Consider the following 18,732-nt stretch of genomic DNA (forward strand, 5'->3'; position numbering starts at 1 on the left):
GTCACACCAGCGAGCGTTTGCTGGTGCTGACCGAGTAGCCTCCCCTGGTTGGCTAAACCAGATCTAATAGCCTCAGTATCTGCTATCTGATTTAGTTTAGTCATGGTCAGAACAGAATAGCAGACAAGCGCAGATACTGATAAAAACAAAATGTGTTTATTATGATAATAAACAGATGAAATCAGGGTCGATACAAAAACAAGGGTGATCACCAGTAGACAGAGCAATGAAGACAAAACCATACCATAAACGAGAGACAGTCCAGAGTTCATACACAAGCAATCCAGTATCATAGATAATCCAAGAGGCGGTGGTGAAAGCACAGTCCAGGTCATACACAAACAATCCAATATCAAAGGCAGAGGCAAAAATCGGCGTCGAGAAACAAAAAAGCAAGGTCATACACAAAGAAAACTGAGACAAGAGATAAGTAACGCTTTGTACGAGGATAACCTACAATACGCGGCGATGAAGTCTGTTTGGCGTGCACCTTTATAGTGCCAGTAATCAGTATTCGGGGCTTCCTGGTGGAAGCAGGTGAGGTGTCACGTGATCAGGTGAGTGCGTGATGTCAGCGGGTGGTGCATTCTGGGTAGTGTAGTTGTTAACCTGAGAACCTCCGTTAGAGCTGGGTGTGGAAGGGACAGAGGAGCTAACAGCACCAGACGTGACAATAAATTTCACATTTTTAACTGAATTAATGAAATTAAGTAACTTTTTTGAATGATATTAAATTTTTTTGAGATGCACTAGTATATATAGATTTTTTTGCTGTCTATATAGTTCCCCAAGTAGTCTAGTAAGGGATATGAATGATCTATTCTATTTACTAATATATATATATATAGGTGCGTTCTAAGTGTTTATATGTAATGTTGAAAATTATAAACTTTTTCTTTGTGTCCTGTAAATACTGTACATGATCCTATTGGTACAGTGCCTCATGTCAGGCCCAGGCAGGGGGTGTAAGCCCCCCAGCATTGATACCACTAATGGAACTCTATTCTACATCCTGGCATGAATGCAAACAAATCCTCACAGCAATGCTCCAGCAACTACACTAATCTAGTAGAAAGATTAGTGTAGTCAAGATCCCTCTGATTTCATAAGAAACAATGAAACAATAAAACAATGAAACAACACACAGGTGTCCCAATACTTTTGCCCACATAATCTTGCACTTGCATGGTTACGACTGTTAAGTGACAGCACCAGTGAATGAGGATGAACCAGTCACGATTGCTGCTGGTTTGGTCTCTATCAATCCTCATTAGGCATCCGGGGGCCCGTGAACACGAGCTGGTTTGCATAATTTAATCATGAGGCAGTGATACACATTTCCAAACGCATTCGTAAAATTATCTTTTCATCCTCGGGGCGAGAGGGATTAATACGATTAGGGCCATAATTCAACAGAGAAAGGGATAAGAGGGGAAAAAGAGAGGAGGAAATCAGGCAGAGAGAAAGAGAGAAAGGGAGAGAGAGAGAGAGAGCCCTTTTTAAACGGCAGCTCAGGGCGTTATGAAAAATTAATTAATTTCTGCGGAGAATCAATTTGCGCTGGTGACTGTATTAGACAGAGTGTTTTATCCTGCGCTGTTCACACACTGAGCCCAGTAGCGGAAGTTACCGGACTTTAAGAAACACACAGCTTGAGGACGACACGTATTAAACACACACACACACACATATACACACAGCTTTTATAATCTCTTTAGAAAAAAAGCACTGTTTAAAAGATCAGAAACACTCCAGAGCACCTTCACATGGACACATACACACCCAAACACAGTTATGTACCCAATGCCCAAAAGAGTCAGCTAGAGGGGTATAAAGCTGTAGAAGAGTAGAAGAACTGTGTTCTCTGGAGTGATGGAGCTCCATCCAATCCCATACCGGTAAGGATCGTGATCTACCAAACGCTCTCTTGGTTGTATGCAATCAAATCCTCACAGCAATGCAGCAGCGCTCTAATATAAAGTGATCATTATAAAGAGCTAAATCCTCACAGCAATGTTCCAACATTCAGAAATCAATATTTGGTGGAATAACCCTGGTTTTTAATCACAGTTTTCATGCATCTTGGCATCATGTTCTCCTCCACCAGTCTTACACACTGCTTTTGGATAATTTTATGCTGCTCCAGAGCTCCAGAGCACCTTCACATGGACACATACACACACAGTAATGTGCCCAATGCCCAAAAGAGTCAGCTAAAGGGGTATAAAGCTGTAGAAGAGTAGAAGAACTGTGTTCTCTGGAGTGATGGAGCTCCATCCAATACCATACTGGTAAGGAACGTCATCTACCAAACGTTCTCTTGGTTGAATGCAATCAAATCCTCACAGCAATGCAGCAGTGCTCTAATATAAAGTGATAATTTTAGCCAGTGATCCCATGTACAGTATAAAGAGCTAAATCCTCACAGGTTTTTAATTACAGTTTTCATGCATCTTGCCATCATGTTCTCCTCCACCAGTCTTACACACTGCTTTTGGATAACTTCATGCTACTCACTCCTGGTGTAAAAATTCAGGCAGTTCAGTTTGGTTTGATGGCTTGTGATCATCCATCTTCCTCTTGATTATATTCCAGAGGTTTTCGATTTAGTAAAATCAAAGAAATTCATAATTTTTAGATGATAAGAGCTGTACATAAAGGTATGGGCGGTCATCGTCCAACATCCTGACCTCTCTAACACTTGATTTTGAGGCTAAATGCAGTCAAATCCTCACAGCAATTTTCTGGACAGTACAGACAATCACTATCCAACATAAACAAGAAGAACTTTTTGTAATAGCCTCGATTTCTGAAGAATCGAGATGAATGAACAAGAAGGTGTCCCAATACTTTTGTCAATAAAGTGTGTGTTATATCTATTATATCTGCAGATATTACCCAGGTCTAGCACTCTGGTTTATTTGAAAGCCTTTCCTTCAACAGTGCTGTGTGATAGATGTGCGTGAACCAGTATAGTCCCACACTGTGAGGGGAGGGGAGCAAAAAGAAGAAAAGTGTTTGGACGCAGCAGCTGATCAACAGCGCTGATCTCACGGACGCTGAGTAACCGTGTCATCATCATCATAAAGTACACAGTCTCGTCTGATCAGACGTGCAGACAGGAGAACAACAGCCCAGCAGCTCCATGCTGGGAAATCTGACCATGAGCTCATTATTACGTGTCGTTAACCCATTAAAATCCATGCAAACGTGACTTTTTAGCAAGTTTAGAGAGCCTATGTTTCAATATCAATATAGACATTTGATGCCGCTAGGGGTGGACGATATGGTCCTAAAATAATATCACAATATTTCATGGTATTTTCGCGATACGATACTCTTGGCGATATGACAAAACGCTGAATCAAAAAAAATAATTTCAACAATACACTACTGCAACAAGATGAATATTCAATTGTATTACTGCATATAATATAATATGGCACACCCCTAACTGAGATAAAAAAAAAACACAAGAATTTTATCTTGATCTAGAATGCCATGATCTCTAGTAGATATATAATGGGAAATTAGAAAAGTGTGATTTTTTCTTTTGCTACAACTAGTAAAAAAAATAATTCGGGGGGGGGGGGGGGGGTGATATGGCACAATGTACTATAACTTCTGTAGAAGTTATAGTATCAACTCAAGCTTTGTACTTCTCAAGTAAAAGTGTAAAAGTACTGGTTTTAAAACTATAAAAAGTATAAAAGTAAACTACGATGCAGCTTGTCATCAGCCGCCGGAGCCCTGACAATTGGCTTTGCCCTCTCTGGGTGGGTAGATGGCGCTCTTTCCCCTCATCACTTCAAAGGGTGATGTGGATCAGCACAAGGCAACTGTGACCTGATGTATGATGAGCTTTCCTCCGAGCGCGCTGTGATGCTACTCGTCATAACTGCATTAGCAACAGCAGTTCAAAAAGAGGCGAAGTATGACTTCACATGTATCAGAGGAGGTGTGTGCTAGTCTTCACCGTCCTGGTGTTGGGGCACCACTAGTGAAGTCCTAGTGAGTGGGTTGGGAAATTGGCTGTTTAAATTGGGGAGAAAATGGGAGAAAAAAAATATATATTTCTTTTTAAGTATAAAAGTAAAACTAATATAAAATAGGGGGGGGGGGGGTTATTAAGGTTTCAGCTGCATATATTCCCATTGAAAATGATTTTACTTTGTAAAATGTAAATATATTAAAGAAGATTAGTTGGACTGGAGTTTGTCTGGAGTTCTCTTGAGTCTCTGCACGGATCATCTTCATACTAGACTACATACGTCTGCTATGTTCTTGCTGGAGTGGGGGGGGGGGGGGGGCGTATAAACCAATAGGGAGTCGGAATGGTATATGTTTCTACTTCTCTACATCCAATCACAATCAGATTCACTCTCTCTGGATGGAGAGATTTATCTGGATAGGATAGTTTTATTGATATGATAAGAAGTTGGAATGAAAACGAGCTGAAATGAAACAGGAGAAACGAGGCTGTTTTTAAAATGTAAGGAGAAGAAAGTTCAGATAATTGTGTGAAAAAAGTAAGAAGAAGAAGTAAAAAATTGTCTTAAAAAATAATAACTACAGTAAAGTATAGATAACCAATGTTTCTATTTCAAATTCTACTTCTATCCTCTCTTTCTCTTACAGAGTGCACAAGTTTAATCATCTTAACATAAAAGCTTCAATTAAAAACAACTCATTCTCCACTCTTTCTTTCTGTTTATGAGTTTCTTTCTAGATCTCTTTCTCTTTGAGTGTCCCTCTAATTATTTCTCTGTCTTTATGAGGGTTTTTCTCTCTTTCTCTCTTCCTCTCTTCGCAAGGGTCATTCTTCCTCTCTTTTTGGTTGTCTGTTTATTCTTCTTTCTTATGAGTATCCCACAACATCTCTCTGAACATCCCTCTATCTCTCTTTTTCTTGATAAGTGTCTCTTCCTCTATTTATCTCTCTCTTTTTATAAATGTCTCTCTGAGTATCTCTTACTCTCTCTTAATGGGTGTCTCTCTATTTAACTCTCTCTCTCTCTCTATTATTGTCCCACTCAATGAGTATCACTCTATCTTTCATTCTCTCATTGAGTGGCCACTATATTTTTTGAACACCCCTCTGTCTCTCTTTCTTTATTAGTATCTCTCTATTTATCTCTTGCTTTTTATACATCTCTCACTCTCTCTCTTTACAAGTGTCTCTCTAATCTTTCTCTCTGTCTATGTGTGTCCCTCTATCTCTCTTCATAAGTGTCCTTGTATGATTCTATGATCTCTCTTTATGATTATCCCTCTATGTCTGTCTCTGTGTCCTTCTATCTCTCTTTATAAGTGTCCTTCTATACTTCTCTCTTTGAGTATCCCTCTATCCCTCCTTTGTCTATCATTGACTCCCTATATCTCTATCTCTCTTCATGAGTGTCCTGTTAGCTTTCTTTCTATTTTTGGGTGTCCCTCTGTCTCTATCTCTCTTTATTTTTATGTGTTTGTCTCTCTGTGTCCAAATACTTGCCTTTTTATCTCTCTCCTAAGTGTCCCTCTATCACTTTTTATGTTTCTTTATCTCTCACTCCCCCCCTCTCTTTCCCTCTCTCTCTCTTTCTTTCTCTGCTCTCTCGCCCACGTAAAGTGCACAATCTGGACCCAACATGAAGCATAAACACAAACAAAAATAACTCTCTCTCTCTCGCTTTATAAATGTCCTTCTATCAATCTATCTATCTTCATTGTCCCTCTATCTCTCTATTTGTGATTGTCTGTATATCTCTATCTCCTATATGTGTCCCTCTATACCCTTTTTTCATTCTATCTCTCCATTTGTGAGTGTCCCTGTGTCCATATACTCCCCTTTTTATCTCACTCTTTCTCTACAAATCTCTGTCTTTCTCTTTGCTCTCCCTCTATCTCTCTATTTGTGAGTGTTTGTCTATCTTTCTCTCATATAAGTGTCCCTCTAGAAAGAGTACCTCTCTTTCTTCTTCTTTATGATTGTCCCTGTGGCTTTCTTTCTGTTCATGAGAGTCACTCTATCTATATCTCTTTATTTTTATGTGTTTGTCTGTGTCAATAGTCTTCCCTTTTATCTCTCTCTTTAATTGTCCCTCTATCATTTCATTTATCTCTCACTTTATATCTATCTCTCTCTTTATGGCTGTCCCTCTTTATCTCCCTTTTTAAATATCCCTCTAACAATCTAACAATCTCTCTCTTTATTAGTATCCCTCTATCTTTTTTATTTGTGAGTGTCTGTCTATCTCTCTCTCCTACAAGTGTCCCTTTATCCCTCTTGTTCTTCTATCTCTCTTTATGTGTGTTCTTGCTAGCTTACATTCTATTTGTGGGTGTCCCTCTTTATCTATCTCTCTTTATTTTTACGTGTTTGTCTCGCTGTGCTTATGTACTTTCCTTTTTATCTTCTTCTTGGGTGTCCCTCTATCACTTTTTTATGTTTATCTCTCTCTCTCTCTCTCTCTGCTTTCTTGCCCACACTAAGTGCACAATCTGGATTCAACATGAACCATAACCACAAACAAAAATACACAAATTTCTGTCTCTCTCTTTCTTTGTGACTGTCCCTTTTTATCTCCCTTTTTTATATGTCCCCCTATAAAGCTATCTCTCTCTCTTCTTTTTGTGAGTGACTAATTCTCTCTCGTATGTGTCCCTTTATATCTGTCTTTCTTCTATCTTATACCTGTCTTTTTTCTATATTATACCTGTATTTCTTCTATCTTATACCTGTCTTTCTTTTATCTTTCTTTGTGTGTCCCTCGAAAATACACAAATCTCTCTCTCTCTCTTTCTCTCACTCTTTATCTTTTTATAAGTCTCTCTCTCTCTTTCTCTTTATCTCTATCTCTCTCTCACTTCTTATAAATTCCCTCTACTTTTTGTGTTTGTCTCTGTCTCTGTCACTTCCCTTGTTAGCTCTCTCTTTGAGTGTCCCTGTAATATTTCATTTATCTCTCACTTTCTCTACAAATCTCTCCCTCTCTTTCTCTCCCTCTCTCTCTCACTTCTTACATATTTCTTATATCCTCAATTCAGTTCGATTCAGTCTGCTTTACTGATATGTCAAATGAACTTTTGCACTTTCTAAATGTCTTACATGCACTCTCAAACTTTATATTTATTAAAAAAACATCTGACAGGCTACGCTAATTATTATTATACATGCATAATCTCTCTCTCTCTCTTAAAAAAAAGTTAGAACAACAGAAATTGCACCAGTTTACCCAGTAAACACAGTAAACCCAGTATAACAGCTCCAGAGCGCAGCAGCAGCAGCAGCTGGTGTTGTGGTGGTGGTGTAACGTTACCTGGCGTTGGTGCAGTCGTTGTAGAGGGTCTCGAAGTCCTTCTTGGAGATGAGTTTGCAGCGGTTCACCCCGGGCTGGATGGCGCCGAGCCCGCGCAGCACGCGCACCTGCTCCACGTTGCAGACCACCGGCGTGATCTCGAGCCTCTTCAGCTTGGTGTAGACGGTGTGCAGTCCGCCCACCAGGTGCTTAAGGAAGAGCTCGAAGGCCTGGGGCAGGCAGATGAGCTCGCGGCCGCTGACGGTGAACGAGGCGAGCTTGGCGCCGCGCACCTCCACCATGCGGCACTCGTTGTTCTGCGGCGTGTTCTCCACCGGCGAGGGCGTGCAGTACGCGGGCTTGGCGCTCACCGCCACCGTGGTGACGGACTGGAGCAGCGCCTCGGGGCGGAACAGGCTCGGGACGGAGGACGGAGAGAGCGTGGCCGGCGTGGGAACCGAGCTCGGGACCGAGACCGGAGGCGCCGAGGGCAGCAGTGGAACCGAAGTGGCCATTGCGTTATTTTATTATTATTATTAATTACAATAATAATATAGGCGGTTTTAGGTGGTGATGGTGGTGACAGTAGAGATGATTACGAGAGATGAGATGAGATGAGTCGCGCGCGTGCGGACGAAAAGAAGAGTATAAAAAGAAGGAACGAAAGAATTGCGCCTTTTGATTAAAAAATAAGTAAATATGAAAGAAGTGATTACAGAGCTTATTATTTCGCTTGAAATTAGTGAAAAGAAAGGATGATACGTGTAAAGAAAAATAAAAAAAATGAAGGATATAAGACAAAAAAGCGCGAAAGTAAAAAAAGTAGTTAAATATGAAAAGAGTTGTGCACGAGTGAAAAAAGTAGATACGTACAGAGAAGCGAAAGAACAGAGCGCGCGAGTAAAAGTAGTTTTGAAATAAAAAAAAGTAAGCAAAGATGCAGCAAAGATTGATTTAATCTAAAAGTAGTAAATAAGTGTTGGTAGATATGATTGCATGAAATATGAGAAGCATGCAAGCATGTCGGTAGCCTTAAAACGCGTAAAGATAAAGGAAATAAATAATAAGCGAAAAAAAGAGCAAAGAAAAGAGTTAAAAAAAATTAAAAGTAAAAATGGTCGAACCCTGAAGTGGTGATAAAGGTGAACGCGAGAGTTAACCGTCGCGAGCGAGCGAAAAAGAGAGTGATTTGAGTAGAAACGAAAGAAAGACAGAAGAAACGAAGGAATAAAAGTGTTTTCTTGGATTCAAAAGAGGAAAAAAAGAAAAAAGTGAAGCGCGAGAGTCACACCATCAATGATCAAATAAGCCGTGATACAGTGACAACGCGCGAGGGAGCGAAGAACTGAAGGAGGATGGAGCTGGTGCTCTCACGCGTTGAAGCTGAGGGGGAGGAGCCAAAGAAGAAGGACAGACAAGTAACCACACCCATGTCGAACAGACCACGCCCCCAACGTGCTAGATTAGTCCATGCTCACCAAATCAGATTGCAGGAGGCGGTGCACGACCAGCCAATCCAGGTGCAAGACGTGATATAGGCTAGTAATAACCAGTCCCACTGCAGGAGGCGGGGTGCTGTCAGCCAATCGCAGCGTTGGAGGCGTGGTTTACCGCAATACAGGTGGAAAAAGAAAAACAATAAAGCGCTACAGCTCGAGCACGTGCGTTCACTCCCACAGCCAATCAGCGTCTAAATGCTGGAAAACACAACAGAAGCATTGGGATAAAAAAGCTAAATACATTTAAAACAAGAAGTACAATAATTTCTATATGATTTATTTCAGAGTTTATACTGTATATACTCCAGACCTAAATAATAAATCATTTAAAATTAATTTCTTATTCTAAAGCAACTAGTTAAGGTCTTGTGAGCCTGTCTAATAAAGTTCAGTATATCTTACAGAGAGACTATACACCCCAATATAACTTTAAAACTAAAACAAAAAAAAATAGCTTTTAAATATATGGATTTAAAATTAGTAAAAACATTAGTACCAGTATGTCAGTATATATATTACTGTATTATTATATATATATATATATATATATATATATATATATATATATATATATATATATATATACATTTTTTTATTTTTTCAGTTTTATAGTGAATAGATCCTTTGTAGTATTGTCATTAAAATTAAAGTGTATTCATATTCTTGGAAACTTTTTTAACGCTCCTTGTTTATTATTTATAAGGTGTTGCCTGATGATTGCCAAAGTGGTTGCTATGGTGTTTTGCTGAGTGGTTGTCAGGTGGATGCTAGGGTGCTGTTATGGTGTTCCAGGTGGTTGCTATTGTGTTGCTACTGTAAGTGGTAAGGTGTTGTTCGGGTGTTGCTAGGGTGGATAGGTGATAATTTGAGAGCATGTAATCACACTCACTGACTACAATTAAAATACAATTACTGAACTAAAATTGAACTCTTTTTTTGTTTGTTTCTAATTATTTCACCCATTTAGCTGCTACTTAGCTGTATTTCCCCCCATCACAGGTGATGCCACAATACATGGAGGGTGAAGTCATCCACCACCTCTGATGATAGTAGAATCACAGCGGTAACAGAGGAAAATGATTAGTTTCTGATACATCAGCTCACAGATGCAGCCTTGTGCCGATCGATATCACCCTTTTGGAGCGATAGGGGAAAAGGAAAGAGCGCTATCTACCTACCCAGAGAGAGAGAGGCCAGTTGTGCTTCATGGCAAGCTGCATGACCTGGATTTGAACCAGAACCATTTTTCTGATCATAGTGGCAGCGTTTTAGACTACAAAATCGTAAAAGCTCTTCATTTATTAGACTCTAAATCTGATGATCATCTGATCCAATGAGTATGCTGTTTACAAGCTAATTGAATAATCAGATAATTAATAATCATATAATTGATAATCAGATAATAATAGTATAATGCAGATGTTTTGAATGCATGTAAACGCACTCCTAAATCTGATAGATCTGGTCACATGACCAATTATACCACCTACCGCACATAAAGTACATTTTATCTGAAATCAGGGCACTGATTTTGAGTTTATTACTGTGTTTTTTTATTTCCTCACAAATAAACCGTTCCGGACCGAACCGGACCGAACGTCGGTCCAATTGAAGCGTATTAAAGTTGCGGTCGTGGGAAATGAAACGCGGCTCTGCTTCAATTCTTCATGTCATGGCCGGGCAGACTAGACTGCAGCGGAGTGATTAATTCCCTGCGTGAGAACTTCTGATGAAACAATACTGAAAGCAATTTAAATAAAGCTCATTTAAATGTCAATTCTCATGGTTGGGGCTTTACTATAATTGGCTATTTAATTAAAACAATTTTCACAGTCATTAATACATCTCCAGCCTTGTAGTGCACTGACATATTTTAATTACATGGTATTAACAAAATTGATATGCTTTAGAAAGCATGGTGAAAATTTGAATAAGAAATGATTAAGGCAATTATACATCATCCCCTTATGGACATCAGAAGTATCGGGACGTAATTGATGAACTTTGAGAACGGCGCGGCTGCAGACGGCTCGGGTTACGCCTGCGCTTTTTTAAATTAAGAGCTACAGAAAACTACAGAAAACAAAACATATTACATTACTCTTATGAAGGGAAATAGGCAAAAATAGGCTTTTTCTCAACTATCATACACACACACACATATACAAATGGAAGAGTAGATTACAGTGCCACCTATTGGGACAGATGTTAAGTATTGAGAGCCTATTAAGTACTAAGTGAAATGTCAGAAGCTGGTTCGCACTGGAACGAGCACCTATTCGTCCTCATCATAGACCACTTAACCCTTTACAGCGTCTTCTTCCTCTTCCACTGACCCCCCCCCCTCTCATATAAAGACCCCCAACATCAGTCTGGGTCAATCACATGCTCTGAGATAAAGAGGTTCTAGAAGGGTTTTTTTAATAAAGGCCATAATAATGCCTGTCAGAGGAGAATCTGAGTGCTTAAAAGGTTCTTCACCTGATTAAATGGTCTAATATGAGGCCTAATTGTGTTTGGTTTTACAGGGGTTGGACAATGAAACTGAAACACCTGTCATCATTTTAGTGTGGGAAGTTTCATCCTGGCTAAATTGGAGCAGCCTGGTGGCCAATCTTCATTAATTGCACATTATTGCACCAGTAAGAGCAGAGTGTGAAGGTTCAATTAGCAGGATAAGAGCACAGTTTTACTCAAAATATTGCAATGCACACAACATTATGGGTGACATACCAGAGTTCAAAAGAGGACAAATTGTTGGTGCACGTCTTGCTGGAGCATCTGTGACCAAGACAGCAAGTCTTTGTGATGCATCAAGAGCCACGGTATCCAGGGTAATGTCAGCATACCACCAAGAAGGACCAACCACATCCAACAGGATTAACTGTGGATGCTGTAAGAGGAAGCCGTCTGAAAGGGATGTTCGGGTGCTAACCCGGATTGTATCCAAAAAACATAAAACCACGGCTGAACCCAAATCACGGCAGAATTCAATGTGCACCTCAACTCTCCTGTTTCCACCAGAACTGTCCGTCCCCACAATAAATTATCGTGGTCTAAAAACAGGTGTTTCAGTTTCATTGTCCAAACCCCTGTATTTTGTTTTTTTGAAACTAATAACAACCAAAATCTGGGAGACTACTAATGTGTTTAATGTGTTTAGTTTAATGTCCACAAGTCAGTTTGTTGTTTCTGTATGTGAATATATCTCTAGGAACCATTTAGGTGCTGAACCAGTTCAATATTATGGTGAAATAAGTCACTTTCTTTCAATTTAATTCCATAATTAAATAAAAAAATAGACATTTCCAGAAGGAAATGCTATGGAGATGCTAAATAGTTGCTAGAAGGTTGCTAAGTGGTGGTTGCTAAACAGTTGGTAGGTGGTTGCCAGGGTGTTCCTAAGTCATTGCTAAGTGACTGCTAAGGTTTAGCAAATACAAAATGCCTGCTATAATTTTCAGATGGCTAGATGGTTGCTAAGGTGTTACAGGGTAATTGATTTAGCATACAAGGTGTCTACTATGGTAATGCTAAATGGTTTCTAGATAGTTGCTAAGGTGTAGCTAGGTGATTGCTAAGGTATAAACTGGTGGTAAAGTGACATATCCAAGTTTAAATGTCACCATATTTTCTATTTATCTTGTGACTTAATATAAAAAATATATATTTTTTTATTTTCAATTAAAAAACTGACACTGCAAATATAATAAAAACGTATAACAGACTCTGATACAGAATCTAGAAAACATCATAGAAGGCATTACCCTTAAGAGTGGACAGCGCAGTGCAGTTCAGTGGGTGTTAATGAATGTGACCGGCAGCTTCTGGCTGGAATTGTCCATGGTAGCAGACAAGCAACATGGTACGAGTCCCACAGGGCTCTATTTTAGGACCTATAAAATTCATGTTAAATATAGATGTAAAGCTTTAAGCTTTAAGAGTGTTGAACTGAATCTCATACTTAGATACAGTGTCTTAAAAAGGGTTAAAACATAAAAAAAGGATTTTCACTTGCGAGAAATATACAGTCATTTATTTACTTATTCAGGCCATATATAAATAAAATACACTGTTTTAATGTATACTGAATATGCTGTACTGTATACTGTATGACTCTTCTGGAGTTTCAGAAAAAAAAATCATTATCAAACATCAGGTTAAAATATCAGTCTAATCTAATCACCTGTCTGATGCAGATGTTTTTGTAAGGAATTATCTGTCTCTACAGATATGAATCTGATATCACGGAGCATCTCCAGTGTTTTCCCTGGTTTTTGACGTGACGAAAAATGGAAAAAAACTAAAAAACTCAACATCATTTCCTTCCCAGGCCATTATAAACAGTGTCTCTGGAGGAAGAAGGCATTCATCTAAATTAATACTGTCAAAACCCCACCACACACAGAGGCCCCCGATATCCAATACAATTAGCAGGAAGTCTCTTGTGTGCCCAATTTGAGCGCCACTTAAGGCCTGTCGCCTGGATTTAGCATCGGCGTGACATTTTACAACACTTTCCCTGCTGTCAGCATCAGCGGACGCTTTTTCGTACACACTGCTTGCGACGGCAGCTAACGTCCAGCTGCTGAAACGGGCGGGATGTGGATTTAGAGAGCTGGGAAGTGGTGCAATTTTGCCTTCATTTGTTATTATAACACAGTTAGTTCCGACCCTGCAATGTGATTGGCTGAGAGGGTGACACTATCAGCCGATAATGTACTGTAACCGAAGCTCTCCATGTATTACTCCACCACATCCAGGTAACCTAGAAATGATGCAGCGCTTACAAGCCAAATACAAACCAAATGCGATGTCATTAGACACAGTGCAGAAACGCCCTGTCTCCAATAGGTGGGTCAGACAAAGATACTTAAACATAATTAAACATGCACCAGGTCAAATTGACCTGGGAACATCATTACTGTTGCTAAAAAATGAACATAATAGGAGGGTTAAATCCAATCCACACATGGCCACAGCAATCCACAGTAAAAATGAGAGGTGGAAAAAGTACTGAAAAATTGTAATTAAGTAAAAGTACCTTTACTTTACTAAAATTCTACTCAAGTAAAAGTAAAAGGACCCGTTTAAAAATCTACTCGAGTAAAAGTAAAAAAGTACTCAATTTAAAATGTACTTTGAGTAAAAGTTACATAGTTACTTTCTAATTATTTTATGTAAAAAAAAGTACAAATCATAACTTCAATTGTTTTAAATGAACTATTATTCCACATAATAATTTGCACCTTTCAGGCAGTATTTGTTCAGACCAGCCCATAAAACATTTTCAAGAAGTGAAAGAAGTGGCATAGGTTTCTATGATCCATTTTTTTTCTTTACTGTTAAAATGTTTGGTCATATATGTGACTATAAACTGTATTTTTATAGTTTTACAGTTACATTATTATTTTTAACTTTAACCATTGCTATGCTTTAACTGCTATTAACATGTTTTTTAAACATTCAAGCAGATTGTTTAATGTTTCCAATAAAAACTAAAGGAAATATCATTAAAACATAAAATTGCTGTAAAGAAGCACATATTGATGGGTAGCATAAATCGACAGAACCCCAGTTCCCCCGAGCCGCACCCACAGACCCCAGGCTACACAGCTGATTCACACAGCGTCTCTCCCGCTAACCATAATAAACACTGCTGGGAAAAGTTCAGCTGCGCTGCCATGGAGAACAAAGATTTTTTTTTTAATTCAGACAATTTTTTTTTTCCCTCAGCATTTTATTTTTACTCAGTAAGGGGGAATTTTCCAATGTAGCGAAGCAAATTACTTGTGTCAAAATGAACTTGAGTAAAAATAAAATTACTTATTTTAAAAACTACTTTAAAAATTACAAATTACTCATAAAATCTACTCAATTACAGTAATGTCTCTCATACATATCCGCATGGATGAAGAGGCATCACCTATAACTAAATCTCTCAAAGACTAAACTTCTGGTTATACCAGCAAAACCATCTTTTCAACACAACTTTACTATAACCATCGAATCTCTCTCTCTCTCACCTCCTGAAGACTGAGCTCTTCAAAGAGCACTTACTCTCCTAACACCTCTAACTAACTACCTTCTACTACCAGATCAGGAGAATCTCTCGCTATCTTTAATAAACTCCTGAAGACTGAGCTCTTCAAAGAGCTCTTACTCTCCTAACACCTCTAACTAACTACCTTCCACTACCAGATCAGGAGAATCTCTCGCTATCTTTAATAAACTCCTGAAGACTGAGCTCTTCAAAGAGCACTTACTCTCCTAACACCTCTAACTAACTAACTACTACTAACCTCATTTCCTTCTTCCCCTTCTCTTCTCCTCTATCCCTTTATTTCCCTTTGAGCTCCTTTAGGCCCTATCTAAAGATGTTTTTAATTTCTATTCCTTTTGTGCTTCACTATTGTAAGTCGCTTTGGACAAAAGCGTCTACCAAATGTAATGTAATGTAATGTAATGTAATGTGAGTAAATGTAATTGGTTAGTTTTCACCTCTGCCTACCACACAGATTGAACAGTTGTAGTGATATGTACAGTATGATGATAGTGATCTGCTCTGACTCAGCCTCTTTCAGTATGGTGACGGCAGCAGCAGCTCTTCATTGACTTCCCTGCTGCAAGTGTTCCAGCTGGAGTCCGATCCCTGACCTTCCTCACATCGACCGGACACAGCTCCATTCTAATGCACAGAGAACATCTGTTATAATGTACCATCCAATACCTGAGTGTGTAACCCTCAATCAATCAATTGAGCCAACTGTAAGTATATATATATATAGGATATGGAATGGCATAAGATTGTCCTGAGTGCTTGATCAATGATAAACCTGTAAACCTCTCCCTGTGTGTGTGTGTGTGTGTGTGTGTCATCTACAGAACATTATACAGACATAAAAATCATGTTTTATTCATACTTTTGCTGCATCAATCGATTAGCTTACGCTGACATTTCACTGAGAACATTTACTGAGAACTTACTCCACTCCTCCCAGTTTTCATGCTTATCTTGTTTCCAATTCTGTACACTCTAAAATAAAACGCTTCCTAAATGGTTTCAACCCAGCTGGCACATAACCGAAGTTAAAATAGAACTATGAGCTTTGCAAAACATGTTCATGAAGTTCTTTCCACAGAATCGTTTTCACAGAAAGAGATCTCCCCCGGTGGATTCTTATCAGTTTCAGGCCCTTTTAGAATAAGCCATTTAAGGGCTCTGTAACTTATGCAAACCTGCTACGGAGAGTAGTTATAGATCCCACCCTCAGAAGATGTCTGCTGGCTAATACTGCTGTATACTGTCCAAGGTTCTCAAGCAGCAGGCAGAAATAGCGTTTCTTTAACTGATCTAGTGCATGAGGCTCTTGTGGGCTTGATGGGTGAGGGGTGGTATCAGGATAATTCTATGCATGTTTCCTTATTGTGACTTTAGAAATAAGGGAGCATCCAAACGGCTTTTAGAATCATCAATGATTCCTGACATCTTCCAAGTCTTTCAACTGATTGAGTGTTTATGAGGCCAGTCAAGTCCCAAGTGTAAATACAAAAGGCAATGCCAAAAGTGAGTTTTGCATAGTATAAAACTCAGAAATTGTTGTTAAAATATAAAGAAAACATTTGAAATTTTAACTTGGAATCTATGTAATATTGTTGTCTCATAAATACGACCATCATTAGGATTCTATTAGCATTTTGTTATATTTGTTATATATCAATATAGCATTTTGTTATATTGCAGGGTTCAATATAGAACCAGTCAAAAAAGACACACATGCATTTCTTTAATGCGGCATTCTTTGATTTTTTTTTTTTATTTTAGCTCCTGGCCTCGCCCTACAGTCAAGAAGTATCTGATGAATTTCAGATTTGAGCCATCACTGAAAGACACACTTTACACATGCATTTCTGGACAAGCTGAGAGATACAGAACCATCACTGAAATATTAGGATTCTATTAGCATTTTGTTATATTTTGATAATGGTTAATAGCAATAGCAATATAGCAACAGTCAAAAAATAGAAAAAAGGTATTAACCCATCTTTAATGCAGCATTCTTTGACATTTTTTATTTCATCCTGGATTCTGAGCTCCCCCTACAGTCTGGAAGTGTCTGGATAAGTTTCAGATTTGAGCCACCACTGAAATACACACTTTACACACGCATTTCTGGACAAGCAGAGAGATACAGAACCATCATCTCTGAAATATTTCTTATATTGTTACTTAATGGAAAAAATGATGGTAATTATAACAATTTTTAGAAAATCTAAATCAGGGGACGGCAATAGGCAGCCTGAAGCATGAAACATCTGGATCGTGAGGTTGTTTGAACTATAATGAACGATAATAAAAAAAAATCATAAAAAGCTTCTAAAATGCTTTCTAATAAAAACCTTCCTCCTCTATCTCTTTTTTACTCCCCTGTTTGGGCTCTTTATCTCCTTATAAGGGCATTTTTTCCCAGCTGTGTCCCAAATCACTTGCCGGGGCAGCAGTAGTGTATTGGATCGCGACCCTAACAACATGGGTTCGATCCCATGTGAGGAGTGGTGTGTTTATTTATTTATTTTTTCCTTTTTTCTCTGGTTTACCTGTTTTGAGCTCAACTGTTCTGCAATTGTGTTCAACAACCCTCTGGGCTGGAGAGCTACTAGTCTGTAGCACTCCATCCCATTACACTTCATTTTCTAAAACAGAATTTTTAAACCAGGTTTTTACTAAAACTGTGACGCATGCATGACAGGATTTCTGCATGGTTTGAAATCTTGCCAAAAGCTACTTTATTCTGATAACGACCCAATAACCACACTAATAAAAAAGTTAAGAAAACTCTGTTCTCCTTCAGAGCCACAGTCAGCAAGAGCTCTTAGTCAGCAAGGATACTCTGTTACAGTACCTCCTTACCAGTATCCTTCACTGATCTAGGACCAGCTCCTTGCCTTTCACGTCTGACTGGATCTGATTAGATGGACATGTATGGGTCTGATCCTACATCAGCACTGTTACAGTGAGGAGCTTGATAAATACGAGGACACGGTAATTTAATCCTCCACACCTCCGCTGATGGATTAATCGTGCCATTTCCACAAAGGTCCTTCAGGAGAGGATGGAGTCTGCCGCGGTCACTGACGCTTACTGCCATAACTCAAACTCTGCCAAAATGTCAGCACTGCGACGCCGCCGCAGGATGGATGTGTGTTTTGGGCGGGCTGCTTTGAATGTGTCCTTCGCTCGATTAAAATATATGGATTTTTTTTTAAAGGACGGGGGGATTGTGCAACTTTACAATAGAAAGAAGAAGAACTGTTCAGAGCATTGATCTTTATAGACGTGATGAAGATGAAGATTGGGATGTAGGATCTGTCAAGTTCAAAATTCCAAATTTGTACTTTTGCTGTTAAGTTTCTCTAAAGCAGCATTCTGTGAGAATTGTAGCTTTTTTTTCTCTTCCTTCTGCCAGATATACAGCTCTGTAAAAAAATAAGAGACCACTTAAAAATGATAAGTTTCTTTGATTTTACCAAATTAAAAAGCTCTGGAATATAATCAAGAGGAAGATGGATGATCACAAGCCATCAAACCAAACTGAACTGCTTGAATTTGTGCACCAGGAGTGAGTAGCATAAAGTTATCCAAAAGCAGTGTGTACGACTGGTGGAGGAGATTATGATGCCAAGATGCATGAAAACTGTGATTGAAAAGCACCAGGATTATTCCACCAAATATTGATTTCTGAACTCTTAAAACTTTATGAATATAAACTTGTTTTCTTTGCATTATTTAAGGTCTGATAGCTCTGCATAGAATAAAAAATATATATATAAACCTAATAGCAAATTAAGAGAAACTGATTCGGAAACAGAAGGGGTCTCTTCATTTTTTTTCCAGAGCTGTAGTGTAATTCACACGTTAAGCTAATACTAAAAGACAAGCTTTACACATGCATTTC

The 18,732-nt window shown here is 38.8% G+C and overlaps 2 protein-coding genes across 5 annotated transcripts in view; one reads left to right on the forward strand and one right to left on the reverse strand.

Annotated features, from left to right (window-relative positions):
- dachc (dachshund c) overlaps positions 1–8,708 on the reverse strand; it is a 117,064-nt gene extending 108,356 nt beyond the window's left edge. Inside the window, exon 1 of one of the 4 annotated variants that reach the window (XM_022674613.2) lies at positions 7,299–8,708. In XM_022674613.2, coding sequence (XP_022530334.2) covers positions 7,299–7,792 — 494 coding nt within the window. In that variant the 5' untranslated portion in view covers positions 7,793–8,708. The remainder of the gene's footprint in view (positions 1–7,298) is intronic. The other 3 variants (XM_022674614.2, XM_022674615.2, XM_022674616.2) reach the window with 3 other exon arrangements.
- Positions 1–18,732, forward strand: part of tmem41ab (transmembrane protein 41ab) — a 519,270-nt gene that overhangs the window by 291,555 nt on the left and 208,983 nt on the right. The gene's annotated exons all lie outside the window — the stretch shown is intronic.

The sequence above is a fragment of the Astyanax mexicanus genome, chromosome 21 (genome assembly GCF_023375975.1).
Source record: "Astyanax mexicanus isolate ESR-SI-001 chromosome 21, AstMex3_surface, whole genome shotgun sequence".
Taxonomy (NCBI): Eukaryota; Metazoa; Chordata; class Actinopteri; order Characiformes; family Acestrorhamphidae; genus Astyanax; species Astyanax mexicanus.